At 35.9% G+C, this 15051-nt stretch overlaps 1 protein-coding gene across 2 annotated transcripts in view; it reads left to right on the forward strand.

The window, feature by feature from the left end:
• Positions 1-15051, forward strand: part of TNNI3K (TNNI3 interacting kinase) — a 313877-nt gene that overhangs the window by 226549 nt on the left and 72277 nt on the right. For both annotated transcript variants that reach the window (XM_073234130.1, XM_073234131.1), the window contains one exon: positions 12399-12508. In XM_073234130.1, coding sequence (XP_073090231.1) covers positions 12399-12508 — 110 coding nt within the window. The remainder of the gene's footprint in view (positions 1-12398; positions 12509-15051) is intronic.

Genomic DNA, 15051 nt, shown 5'->3' on the forward strand with positions numbered 1-15051 from the left:
CAAGAGAGACTTGCTTTTCTTAATAATGTTGTGTTACATATATGGATACATTCCAAAAATGAGGCTCTGTGAGTCTAATTTTTGGTGACAATATATATTATTCTCTGGGTACACACATAGAAGGTGGAGGTAGGAAATATAATCATGGGGAAACGCACACATATTTGAGGCTTAAGTAAATTTTATGTGCATCTTTCCCTCCATTTTATTTGGGTTGTTTTCATGTCACACTGTTTACTTATTATATCCACTATTATACTGCAAACTCCTTAAGGACTTAGCATCCGCAAAACCTACCATATTTGAAAAGTAGTTTGCAAATTAAAACATAAATATATTTTAAATTAAGTACATTGTTAGCCCCTAGTGGCCACCCTATTACAATGTATCAGAAGGATAAAGTCAAAAGGGATATTACGGAAAAACACATCTTACAAAGGAGGATACACACATGCTAAAAATCTTAACCAGGATCATAGTCATTATTAGTACTCCTGTGAAGAGCAAAAGCTCCTTCTCATACTCTCTGCTCAAGTATTTTCCTCCTAATACCATTTAGTAACACTGCATATTATCTAACAGAGTACTTTTCACAAACTATATGTACATCATTATTGAATACAATGATTATTTAATTGTCTTAATGTTTCTTTAACTATGTTTCATAGTTTTAAGGGATGAGATTGGGTCCTATTCCAGGCTGAGCTCTTTCTGTGCACTGTGCTGAACTGGACCAACTTCGCCATGTGTTGATGATGATGCTACCTCCCTACCTCTTAGAATTTGCATTCTGATAAGACCAATGTGTATATTAAAAAATTCATTATAATTCTAGACATGCTGTGGTATTTTTCATAAGAGAGATATACCTTCCTTCTCCTCACCTCATGTGCCTGTCCATTAACCTGTTCCTGTGGATTTTTATGTCCCCAACACATCTTGGGTTTATCTACGATTTACCATCATCCACCACCAACCTAGCTTAAGCCATTTTCTTGATCATTTAAACTACTGTAATAGTCATTTTTGAAAATCAGATTTATTGAACTATAATTAATATACAAGTAGAATTTATGATTTAGGTTAACAGTTCAGTGAATTTTAAAAAATATATACAGCTTCATAACCCAAACTGCAGTCACAATATAGAGCATTTCCATCACTCCAAAAAGTTCCCTGGTGCTTCATTCTAGTCAATCTACTTTTCCCACCTCCAGCTCCTAACAACCACTGATCTGATTTATTTCTGCATAGGTTTGCCTTTTCCAGAATGTCTTATAAGTGGAATCGTGTTGTTGACTTTATCAGTAATTCATTATTTTTCTTTTTTGTGTAATATTCCATTATATTGATAAAACTATGCATTCTCAAGTTGCTGATCATTTGAGTTACACTCACTTTGGGGACATTGAATGAATCTGCTAAATCATTCATGTCCTTTTATTGATGTTTTTAGTTTTCATTATTGTTGGACAAATGCATAAGAAATAATTATTAGATCTATGGTAAGAGTTTTTCCAAAGTGTTTGTACCATTATGGATTCCCACTGGCAGAGTATGAGAATTTCAGTTGCTCTACATCTTTGTTGTAACTTTTTCATTGTCTATTTAAAATAGAATATTAGTTATTTGAGTATAAAGTGGTGTATCATTATGGTATTATTTTATATTTCTCTAATAACTACTGATGTTGACAATCTTTTCATATGTTTATGCTGTTCATATCTTTCTTTGGTGAAGTGTTCAAATTATCTTATTATTTACCTGTAAGGGTTCTTATAGTATAGTAGAAGTCATTCATCTGCTATGTGTTTTGCAAGTATTTTTCTCTAGTCTGTGACTTGCCCTTTCATATTCTTAGGAATGAGCAGAATTTTTTATTTCAATGAAGTCTACCCTTTCAAACTCAAATCAAATTTTGTATATATCTTTCTAAAATATTCTTACCTCACCTGGTGTCACACATTTCCTCCTATGTTTTCTTCTAGAAGTCTCATCATTTTAGATTATAGGATTCATTTGACTTCTTTTTTAAAAAGGGTACAAGGTATGAATTGAGTTTGTTTTTCTTCTGGTAATTTGTTTTTAAATATGGATGTCCATTTTTTTTCAGCATGACTTGCTGAAAAAATGTCTCCTTTCTCCATTAAATCATTTTGGTACAATAGTAAAAACTCAATTGACCATGTATGTGTATATTTATTTGTGGACTCTGTTCCACTAATGTGTGTCTACCCTTACTGTAATACCACACTGTATCAGTAAGTTATAATAACTCTTGAAATCAGGTAATAAGAATCCTCCAATATTGCTCCTCTTTGTTAAAACTGTTTTGGCTACTGTAGGGTTTTTCTTGTTCATATACATTTTAGAATCAGTTGTCTATTTCTACCAAAAAAAAAAACTGCTGGAATTTTGATTGGACTGCTTTGATTCTGTCAATAAATTTGAAAAGACTTGACAACATATTAAATCTTTCAGTTGATAAACACAATATATCTCTCCATTTAGGTCTTCTTTAATTTCCATCACCAATGTGTTTGCAGTTCTCAGCACACAAACCTGGCATGTATTACTATAGACCTATCTCTCTGTATTTTGTGTTTCTAATGCTATCTTAACTGATACTTTTTAAAATTTCAATGTCCAATGGTTCTTTACTAGAATAAAGATACAATTAATTTTTAAATAATAGCCGAGTACTCTACAAATATGCTAAATTAACTTATCAATTCAAGTTGCTTTTTTGTACATTCTTTGGGATTTTCCATACAGATGATTATGTCACCTATGAACGATGAAAATTTTATTTCTTTCATTCCAATCTGTATGTCTTTTACATCTTTTTCTTGCCTTTTTGCACAAGCAAAGTTGTGTTCCAGTACAACATTGAATAAGAATGGTGAGGTATATATGTCAAATCTGTCTACTTCTTAAAGTTTCATCTACCACCACCTAGTTCAAACTGCCATCTTTATCATGTTAACTACTGTACTAACCCTTTGACTGTTCTCCTTTTATTCTTGTTCCCTTTCTTCTCCAGCCCATACCTATCTACTGGAATGGTGTTTTAGAAACATAAACCTAATTCAGTCACCATTGCTTAAAATCATCCTATGGCTTCCCATGTTCTTAGGATTAAATTTCAAAATTCTTGCTCTGTCCTGCCAGACTCTACACGATTCTGTATCTCTGACCTTCTCAGATCATTTCACTTTCTGTGCTCCAGCCTCTCTAGCCTGCTTTGGCTTCCTTCAGTGTGTTGCATTTCTTCTGGCCTCTCGGCTCTTCCACAAGCCCAGTTTCCTCAGTAAATGAAGTAAATGACTCCACAAAGATTACTCTGAGGATCAAATAAGATGATGTCTGTGACAGAGCTTCATAAGCTGACCACTCAGTGACACTGTAAGATGGAAGACAAGGGCAAAGTGTAACACAAGGTCAAGGCTTCATGTGAGCCTGCACTGGAGTGGCACTCTCATTTTTCAGGAAGCCTGTATAAAAACTCCCAAGTCATCCTTGATTCTTTTCTTTCCTCTTTCCTCATTTCCTCCTTCTTACTTCCCTCCCTCCTTTCCTTATCTCCCTCTCCAATGTTATTTCCTTATTTCACATGTAGAATACTACACAGACTCTTAAATGGTATCCTAGTCTCCATTTTTACTTACCATCTTTCTCTCACCAATTGCCATACTATTGCTAGATTTAGCTTTCTAAAAACTCAAATTTTATCATCTGGTTTCCCTTAGTTAAATCTCTAGTGTTTTACTTTGCTGTTAAGATGAAAACAAAATTTAAAACCATCTACAAAGCCTCCTAACACTTATGTTCCTGCCTTTCTCCCTAAGCCTGTCACTTGCTACTTGCAGCCTCTCATCTATGTTCCAGCCACAGGGTACTACATCATTTTGAAGACATGTCCCCTCTCACTCCCCGCTCTTTGCATTTGGTAGTCTCTTTGTCAGAGACACTCTTGCCCTCTTTTCATCATACTAACTCCAATTTACTTTTAGGTCTCAGCTTGAATATTGCATCTTCCAAAACGTCTTCCTTAATTCTCCAATATTGAGTTAAATGCACTCTTCTCCATGCCCCAAGTCATTATTTATCATACTATATATCATATTTTACTCACACAGTTTTGCAATTTTCCTAGTCTATTATCCTTCCCTAATTATACAAAGAATATTTCAAAGAGATAAAGATCCTTTCTTTCATGGACCCCCCAGAAATATATACCCTCTTTGGAGGGAGAATGTTATATAATAAAACAATTAAAAGTCTTGGCTAAGAATAACTTGATTCCTATATCCCAGATATTAGAATTTATAGTACTTTATTGGAAAGAGAGTTTGTTTATGATAGATGCTGAATTTTTTAAAGTTAGACAGTGACCATGTATCAAGAAATGAGACTGTTTTTATCATTGGTGGTTAGGCAATGTAGCATATGTTCAGCCATAAATTATGTGAAGCATCAGATTCAATATAAGCTACATATTAGCCATTTACAAAGAGGAACGAATCTATGACTGCAGTGTGGGACAGCCTTATCAATTATGGTAGAAGCGGCATTCCATGTGGCTCATCCTCCTGAATTTAGCAGTACTCTATCTCCTAGGGGAAGTAAAAATATAGAATGTAAATATTAGTATTGACTCCTATGCAAGTGATGGATATGCATTCAAAAGAACTTGAAGTTAGGGTCTGTTTTGCATCGTATATATTCAACTTAAGCTTATAATCTCAGGGTTAGGAAGAACCAAAAAGTCATCACATCTAGAATCTTAAGAGTCATATGAGTAAATGCCCACAGCACTGGGGAATGAACAGCTCAGTGCAGGACAGTGTGATGGACAGGAAACCCCATGATGTGACTCAGGAGTGCACCTGCTCCCCAGCTCCAACCAAAGATTGCCATGTAGGAACGCGGGGATGCCTGCTCACTGTTACCCTACCAACTCATTTCTGGGTGTTTGTTTACAAATCAAAAGATTTCTAAACATTGGCAGTTAATTCGATTTTTAAGAAAACAATATTTGGACTAATACTGTGTGGGCTAAAGAGAATTAGCATAATGGGTAAGAGAATGAGTTGTAATGACCTTAGGCAAGCTATTTAACCTAACTATACTTCAGTTTCTTAATTTTTAAAATCGAGATAATAATAGGACCTACTTCAAAGAGTTGGAATGGTGAGTGACAACAGTAAGCACTCAATAAATATTATCTATTATTATTATTATCTCTAGGCCATGACTGAGTGTTTCTCTGGCTGGAACTGCACTAGAGTAATAAGAAAACAGAAAAGGAGTAGGGCTCAGGCCCTCATGGTACAGAGAGGGAGTGAGTCCAGCTGAAGAGAAGCATGCAATCCTAAGAATGCTCCCTGGAAGTGCCTCCTGCCCAGACTGGGAGTGGCAAAAGGATATCAGAGGATTCTTAGAGCAGATGACACCCGAACTGTATCTTAAAAAGATGAGTGCTGACTAAATAGCTACATAAGGGGGAGGTAGAGAAGGTATGCCAACAGAAACAGTATGGGCAAGGTGCAGAGGCATGAGAAATCAGCAGATAATCCTGTAGGGATGAATCAGAGAGCACAAGGGAACTGGTCACAAGGCACGTGCTATAAATGTAAAACTAGACCCAGATGGTGAAGGGCCTTGTATGTCAGTGGAAGTCACTGCAGAATTTTAAACAGAGCAATAGTATGACTCTATTATTATTTTAGAATGGCCCCTCTTGCTACAAAACAAAGGCTTAATTGGAGAAATTTGAAACCAGAGGCAAGGAGACTAAGTAGTCTAGAAGAAAATGTATAAAACCTTAACTAGAGTAGTAGCTTTGGGGGAAAAAAGGAGCAGTTGGTTTGGGGAGATTTTCATAGAACTTGCCCATAAATTGAGCTGGGAGCTCCAGGGGAGGGAGCAATCAAGCATACTTTCCAGGCTTCTGGCTTAGCCAGCAGAGGATGATGGGTACAGGAAAAGAGCACATTTGTGAAAGAAATGATAAGATTAGGAGGAGACACAGCCAAGGTGTGAAGCCAAGCAGAGAGAGAGAAGAACCAGGCAAGATGAAAGAGAAGCTGGTATAACCTGGCAAGCAAGAGCTGTCCTGGATATACTTCAGAGAGAGAAACCAACAGCTGCTTCCCAGATTTCATTTCTCCTGGGTCTGCCTCCTCTTATGTGGCACGAGAAACTAAAGAAAATATCTGGGAATGAATTAATCCATCAATATGTATTTTATACAATCTCTCTGTCTTATAACCAGGAACCAAACTTTGCAGATCACTTTCGGATCATAGTTTTGGGCCAAAGAAGAGAGCCCCCTGTTTTCCTTTCATTTTCCCGTGTGGTGCCAGCTGGTTCACAAACAGTCAACTCTGTTCTGATATTCCTTAATGCCAGACTCTAAGTAAGTCTGGGATGTAGCATTAGATTAAGAGTACTGCCAATTTATTCTAACTAGATTTTGGTAAGGCTTCATATGGAGCCTTGAACTTAAGATTTGCACACTCTAGTCCAGGAGCCAAATATGGCTTGGAGACTTTTTGTCTCACATATGATTTTTAAAAATATGAGTTAAAATACATTTGGAGACACATTTATGTCACAGGTATCATATCTGCAGCCATTTGTGTTTGCTACCCCTGCTTAACTATTAGATGATTATGTTCTTCTCCATATAGGATTAGGATCCTAAAGCATCCCAAATATAATAATATCAAAGGGCATAAGCATGTTGATGATGTGGACTGTGCCTTGACAATAGGAAAATAAGAGTGAGCTAAAGCTCTGAAATCCTATGTTTGCTGTGCAAATCTGTATAAATTTATCACTGAGAAGAGGAGAGCCAGCCAATCACTACACAGATCACTGGAAAGATCAAATCGGTCCAATGGACGGTGATATTTCCATGAATATAACTGATATTAACACCCTGGTACTTCATTACACTGACAAAGATTGCAATGAGAACAGACAATGGTGCAAATTAATCTATTCTTCTGACAGTCTGTAATGAGAATGGGATGTGGTTTAAAAAATTAAGCCATTCTTAGAACAATCTCAAGATTGCAATCTCATGGTCTCTCTCAGATGCTATATGCTCTGGTGATACATCATTGAAAAGTGTCACTTTTACAAAGAATGTGTCTTAGCTCTTACTGGCATAGTAGAAGCATCTGCTTTATTTCACCACAGCCATGCCCATTAACAACAGTGAAGTAGAATCAATTGTGTTTTTCAGAATACACATACACACCATCAAAATTGAAAGAAAAAAACATTCTTGCAATTTTATCTTAGCCAAAAACATACAAACAAAATAGTATACTCTTTGGCTTTTTTAAAATATGAATGCCTAGATTTATTTTTATAAAACATAAGAGAGTGATAGGTTACTTTAGAAATTCTAAATCTAATACCGATTTATCCATTAGCAATGTATAGGTAATTAAGTTCACCTTGGAAAGCTGCATAGTCATCCTCTCCACAATGGCATGTTATAGTATGAACTGGAACTGATGACAGATGAAGTTTATAGCCCTGTAATTTGCAGTAACACAATATTTCTCTTTGGTAGTCATACCAAAAAAAATACTCAAAAAGAACTAAGATTTCTGGCCACAACACTAAGAAAATATACAATGTTTTTGATATCTAGTTCTCTAGATTCAGACTAAAAGGAACCAGTAAGACCCTATGATCTGAGATGATGATAATCGTAGCAATAGGAACCACTACCACTTATTAAGAGCCAACAATATGCCAGATGCTCTATGTACACTATCTCTTTATTCCAAAAGTAACCTGTGGTTTAGATTCTATTAGACCAAGATACATGCTCAGTATTGCATGCGAGTAAGAGGAATAGCCAAGACTTAAAATGCATGGTTGCTTGTCTCTAGAGCCCATTCTTTCTATGCTTGTCACCATTATACTGTGTCCTCACTGCTTCATCTTACATTTAAAGAAATTAATACTCACAGAGGCAAATTAGCTTAATTTGGATTTCCCAGAGAGTTAAAAGCAAAGCCAGACTGTAAATGAAGTCTCCAGATTTCCTTGTTAAGGGCATTTCTTAATAGTCACACAGCTTCAGTTTATGGAAGCCATGTCCCCACATGTTTTGCACAAGAGAGAATGTTATGGACAAAATGTGTCACCAAATCTCAATTTACTCAATTATATTGTAATTTTACATTAAACTCAACATTATATTCATTCTGCAACATTTCTTGATGACTAGGCATTATTGTCTGTCAAGATAAAACAAGATATTAATTGGCATTAATCCATTATCTTCATTCTTTTGTACGATAAATATTTACTGACTCCTATGTAACACAATGTATGTCATTTCCAGTGCTATCATATTTTGAATTCTCTCATTTATTGAGACATTCAGTACACATCAATTGAATGCCCATTAATTGTCAGTCACTGCACTAGGCCCAGGAAATACAATGGTGAAAACACAGACCCAGACCTAAGGAGCTTTTGATCTATTTGCAGAGTCAAGCAAATGAATTGGCAATTAAGTATAACATAATATATATAATATAATATAATACAGTGCATGCTGTCATAGTGCAGGTGGCTATGAGAGTACCTAGGAAGTCCCAGAGATAGTTCATCTAAACTAAGACCTAAGCGACCGTACCTGAGGTGCAGGAAAAGAGGGTAGGGAAGAACATTTCAGGAAAAAGGAATCACATTTCAAAATTTATGACTGAGCCATAAAAAGCAGTGAAACAAACGCAGTAATTCATTTCTTTATTAATTATTCATCCATTTACCAAATTTTATTGAAAAGCATTAACACTTCATTTTTTTCTTACTCTATTATCACTCTCATAGAATGTTCAATACACTTTTTCACATGAATAAATGAATGAAGGTTTTCATATGTTATATTGAATGCCTGTTACATAGTTCACTGGCCTCTTTTGAGAGACAACACTGACAGTCTCCACTCATACATTTTCTTTTCTTGTTAAGTATTGATAAACAAGGAAAACCTTGAATCCACAAATTGATACCATGGTTATGTAGATCCTTGAGGGTGACTCACAAAACTGTGTTTAATTCCAGTCTTATTCAGGATAATAAGAGTGGGACACAGCTACGCGCTAGAATTGTGCTGTCCAATATGTAAGCTACCAGACACATATTAATTGAAGTTAAATAAAATTAAAAATTCAGTTTTTCGGTCACAGCAACTACATTTTAAGTGCTTAATAGCCATATGCTACCATAGTGAACAGCACAGAAGAACATTTTCATCATTGCATAAAATTCTACTGGACAGTCTTCTAGAATCTAAATTACAAGCTTTACTAAACTATTGATAATTAATTTGGGGCAGTGCTGAAGAAATGATAGGTGTTCAATACTTATTGGTATCTTTTCAGTTTAGTTGTATTCTCTTTTAATAGCAAACTTTCAATTGTGAATATAGAAAACAATATCTATGTAAATCATTTAATGTGATTTAATAAAATTTTATGCAGCAATCAAGGTAAAATGTTGATGAGAGGGCTGACAGTCTCTTTCCTGCATCTGGAATACCAGAAGATCTCCCAGCTGTTAGTGTAGCATGACCACCTAGGCACGACAGACAAAGCAACCTCGAAGGTGACAGGTTTCAGTTCCACGACTCCTCATGCTGCATTGCCCACTTTCTAGCAGAAGTGCTGATGAGCAGTGTCAAGGCCAAGAGCGGGTAGAGCAAAAGGCATAAGGAGATGCCAAGACCTTGTAGAATGTACTTTGAATAATGAAGAATTAAATATCATTCATCTTAAACTGATTTTCCAGACACAGTGCTAAGAAGCAAGCAAGTAACTTCATACACTTGATATCAGAGTCTAAAGGAGTTTTAAAGGAGACATTAGGCTCCTGCATCTGAGCTTGACTCATTTTATGAACAGTTCCTCCCCACCCATTAGGGTCTGTATAGTTAGTTTAAATGTGTTCACTACACTGGTTTAGATGCTTATAGCTGTGCCAAATTAACAATATCCAAATGAATGGTCAGAAGGTGAAAAAGTGGAGTTAGAAAACCAATGATCATTAAAAGTAGACTTATTTGCTTATTTATTAACCTCATTCCAAAAAGTATTTTAAAAAGTCAAGAGTAGCCAATGCAAGGAACCTAACATGCCTATTTTTGTGACACAAAAAACCCAGTTTATAAGTCATGTTAAGTTTGCTAAATATGTTTTGACCAGTCTTTTGCTGTTTTGTTTGCTCAGTGTCACCAAATATAACTACTTGATAGTGGCTAGAAATGGCTCACAAATATGACAATGCAAACATTCTACAAAGGGCATTGAAAATAAAAGCAGAAATGGAATCCTGACTTTGCCCTCAATCTTGAACTGCTGTACAATTAGACGAGTTGTTGAAAGAAAATATTAAAACGCCAGTTGGGCAAGGGACATGAACTTAAGATCTTAACTACAAATGACTAATAAATATTTGGGAAAATAATAAGCATCACTTATCAAAGGACAAAATGTAAACAATAACAAATGATCTGGTATATTTACCTCTCATGTTAGCAATATCTTTTATAAAAGAGAAAACCTAATTCTGGTGCAGGCATAATGAAAATCCTCTCACACACTTGCTTTGAGAGTATAAATTTAGTACAACTGTTAGGAAAACAGTTTATCAGTATCTATCAAAAGTCTTTAAAGAAGTTATTCCCTTTGACATATTAATCTCACCCCTCAAAATACCATAAATAAGTAATCTGGGAAATCAAGAAATTCATGAGGGAAAAGATATTCTTTGAAGTGTTTACACCCAAATTTGAAGAACTTAAATTTGAGGATTGATTAAGTAAATCACACTAAATGCAGAGTCATTAAAAATATGTCAACATGGAGTTTCAATAACATCAGAAAATTCTTATATTTAATTTAGGGGAAAAAGTATTACATAATTATATATTGAATATGAGCTCAACAGTATAAAGAATATATAAGAAAGACTGATAATTTTTAACAACTATTCCCTCTGAATATATTCAGAATTTTATTCTTCCTAATTCTCTTGATTTTCTAAAATTCTGCAAAGAACAAGTATAAATTTTACATTTGAGAAATTAGGTAGTAATTCTGACTGATCCATAAAACAAAGTGTTAAGTTACATTGCATACGCTTTCACTCACTCTTCTGGAAGTAGAGTATATAAACAGAATATTTTTGGAGTAAATTTTGGTGGAAAAGAGATATTGGTTGTGGGTCATATCTCAAAAGTCATTAAGATATAGACAAATTCTTATTATCACAATCTAGAAGGTAGGAAGTAGCAATGTTCTGGAACTTTACCCTCCACTGGTGCAGAGAAATTTTTTTTTGAAATAAAAAAAGCTTCATTTGTTGTTTATAAAGTATTTTCAGTGTAAAATGGCTGAAGAGAGCATGGAATATGGAACAAGAAGTTACACCAACTACTACTTCTATTTAAATCTTTTGTGAATTGAAAACTAGTTATATATGCACATACAACACAAACACAAATAACAGTAATGCCTACCTTACATGTTTGTTAGTAGGATCAAAAGAGCTTATATATGTATCTACTGTGATGGCTGATACAAAATGGATTCTACAAAAGCAGTTATGATCTTGGTTTCCAAGGGCATATGGAAATTACTGGTTGAAGCACAGAAAAATATTTAGCAATTAGGAATTTTCAATGAAGTCCCAATATCACAACACAGTACTGGGGAGTTTGAGATGAGCAACATTCAGAAATCCAAGCCAGCATGCAACACAAGGGAGCTGAATAAATGAGTAGAATTAGCTAAAATGATGAATTTGAAGTATCTAACAAAGTTTAGCAAATTATCACAACCTTATAAATACTAAAAATTAAAATCCCAACATTCTTGTAACCAGTAATAGGATTTAAGCTTAAAAAAGTCCTTTGTTCTGCCCAAGTGATCCAGGTGATTTAATAAGGGCATAGTCCAGTGGCTCATGTCTTGCCACATCTTTCGTTTGGGATTTATGACACTGTATGGTCTGGCCCAATCTGCTTTTCAATCTTTACTTTCTATACTTCCTATTGCATCATATACGTACCCTACACTTTAGACACACACTGAACAACTTGATATTTGTGTGCTCGTTTGTATCTTCCTTTTCTTCTGTGTAAATTCCCTCTGCTCACTGTTGAATGAACAACTGAGTGAAATTATAAAGTTATAGTATCAAATCATCCAATATTTTAATTAAAAAAACAGCATAGAGCTCTCTTGGAAGCTCTGCTGATGTTGCACAGACTGATTTTTGATGACTTTTTGCTGTCTGTTCATATGTTTCTTGAAATAAATATGTGAATTTCAAAGCTGACATGACCATTTGGTTTGCAGCGGCTGCCGCAGCAGACATGGCTTACCACCATATCAGACCTCCCATTGGCTATTCCATTCCCAAGCCCATATCTTCTCTGCTGATGCGAGGGTGGAATGCATGTCCTGAAGTGAGTACTTTTTATTTCCACTTAGAAAATGTGTTATGGTCAAAATCTGTCACAAATAGTATAACTCCGAAGTCTCCTTTCAGTGTATATTTTAAGACTGTCAAGACAGGAAGACTGATTTGCCTTCTGCTCTTTAGTCTCTAATTGCCTCAAGAAGTCTGAGTAACTCATATTTCTTTGCTGTTGCTCTCTGATTTTGAAATGTTTCTCACAACTGATTAGTTAAAAGAGAGACCAGGATATGACAGATGATTCAGAGTCTCATCTCAGCTGCAATTTTATTAACTACGTTTGAGCCACACTTAGTCATTTTCTAAAGAAAGAAGTTTGGCATGAGATGAATTTGTGTTAGCTTTTCACGGTGAGGCAGACCTTCAGGCAAAAGCCCCATAGTAAGTGGTCTTTAGCAGCTCTGGCTCATGCGGGAGGCTGAGACCTGGTCCGAGCTCTTCTCTCATCACTGGCTGTGTGGGAAAGTGGTTAAGAGTATATTTTTAGAGTCCAAATAGAGGGATTGATGTTATGGGAGGAGTAAGTAAACTAGAATATGGAAACAATGAAAAGGACATTTTTAAATAAGATCATAGATCTAAGAGAGTAGAGGGGAATGGTCATTAATCCCAGGATGAAACCCCAGACCATCTGTCTGCAGGAAAAGATTCTTCTTAACTACACTGGAGAGACTGATGCGTGCATTGTTCTCAGAGATTGACAAAGGAGATTCCACAACTTCTCTCCTGGTAACAGTTTAATACAGTGTCTAAGAATCCCCCTGCGAGTATATTTTGTTGTTTATTGAAATCCTTGTGTTTTGATATCAGCCCACATTGATTCTTTTGCTGTGAATGGGAGGAATTAGTTCATACTCTTTACACTGGAGATCCTCATGCATTAAGACATTATGGCCCTTATTTGTCCAGTCCAAACCATTCTACTTCTTGTTGTCTTTTTCTTACATACAACCTTGTTCCTGATCCTTCTCTTCAACAAGCAGCAGATAAAGTGAGGCTGTTATGGTCTCAGGAAGTATCTCACCAAAGGAGAAATAGAATAAGCCCCAGTCCAGATGTTTGCAAAGAGAAAGCAAGTTTCCCATTCTTTTTCTAAAGGCCAAACCCAGACCAAGTCATTACCCATCCCACAAGTGTACAGAAACTCTTCTGAATTAAAATGAAGATGATTATGGGATATGGACTGAATATCTCAAAAGCACTAACCTCTTCTCCTGAGCACTCAATCAAGATTATATATTTATTTGTCTAGAATCCTCTCTCACTACCTGAATGTTATTTCCATGAAAGCAAAGACTTGTTTGTTCATTTTGTTCTGTTTGCTGCTTGGACCATACCTAGTAGATGCTCAAAAATATTCATTGAGTAAATAAATGAGTACCACTATTGCTTATTACTATCTCTCTCATCTGAATTTTAATATCCAGAAAATTTTGTCTTTACAATTACATGACTTAAAATAACTTAGGAAAAACTCCCCTTGAGCCCCTGAACCTCAGGTATATTTTCTAGGAATATATGTACTGAACACCTAATCCAGAATTCCCTTGCCTATATGGGTGTGAGCTGTTCCAAAGCATACATAACAATCAGGGGAATCCCTTTTGCATTTATTAACTGATTCTTCATGATTATAGATAAGAGATATGTGAAAGTTTTAATTTGGAGACAAAATAGTTCACTGGAAACTTCTAAAAGCATTTTTTGGGTGGTTGAATAGATACCACAAGTTGAATAGGTTGGGACATCAGAAAAAGAACCAAAATAGATGCATTTACATTTAAATAATTATAATATTAAATACTAAGAGGACCAAAACTTGAGTGCTTAGTGGAAAAGTTTTATTGCTAATGAGTGAAGCCTATCGGCACAGGGTCTGGGCTCTGCGGATGAGGTTTACAGAGGAGGATGAGGAGAGGGCGTAGCAGGAAGCCAGGTCTCCGGCTGGCTGGCTGTATCTGGGCTTGGCCACCAGGCGGGCTCTGGCTTGGCTTCCATGCCTATCTCAGCAGTAGGAAGCCAAGCTGCTTCTGTCTGTGACAGGCCTGTGTTATCATGGCCCAGGAAGGTCTTCACCATGCCAGTAGGATGAATGGTGAGGAATAGGAGAACAATGGGGTAGTGTTCATTCCTTCCTTCAGTGATCACTTTTTGAGTCTCTACTATGTACAGCCTCAGGAATACATACTGAGGATTCAGTGGAGATGTGCTCTCAAGAGAGCCTAAGGCCTCAATGGTTATATGGAGATTAATTGAATAAACACCTTAATGATTTTATTGTTTTAAGCCAAGATGAAGGAAAATAAGATTAAATGAGAATGCATACTAAAGGAATACTAGCAAGCAGGGTACACAGGTATAGTGTAGGTCAAGAAAGTCTCCCTGGAAGAAGTTATACTTGAGCTGAGACCATAAGCATAAACAGGAGTTTGCTGAATGAATGGGTCGGTGAGAGAGAAAACCAGTCCAAGCAAAGAGAACAGGTGCAAATTCATTGAGAAAGGACACAGAGAGACACTTATTGGAAGACTG

The sequence above is a fragment of the Manis javanica genome, chromosome 4, assembly GCF_040802235.1.
Source record: "Manis javanica isolate MJ-LG chromosome 4, MJ_LKY, whole genome shotgun sequence".
In the NCBI taxonomy this organism is placed as follows: domain Eukaryota; kingdom Metazoa; phylum Chordata; class Mammalia; order Pholidota; family Manidae; genus Manis; species Manis javanica.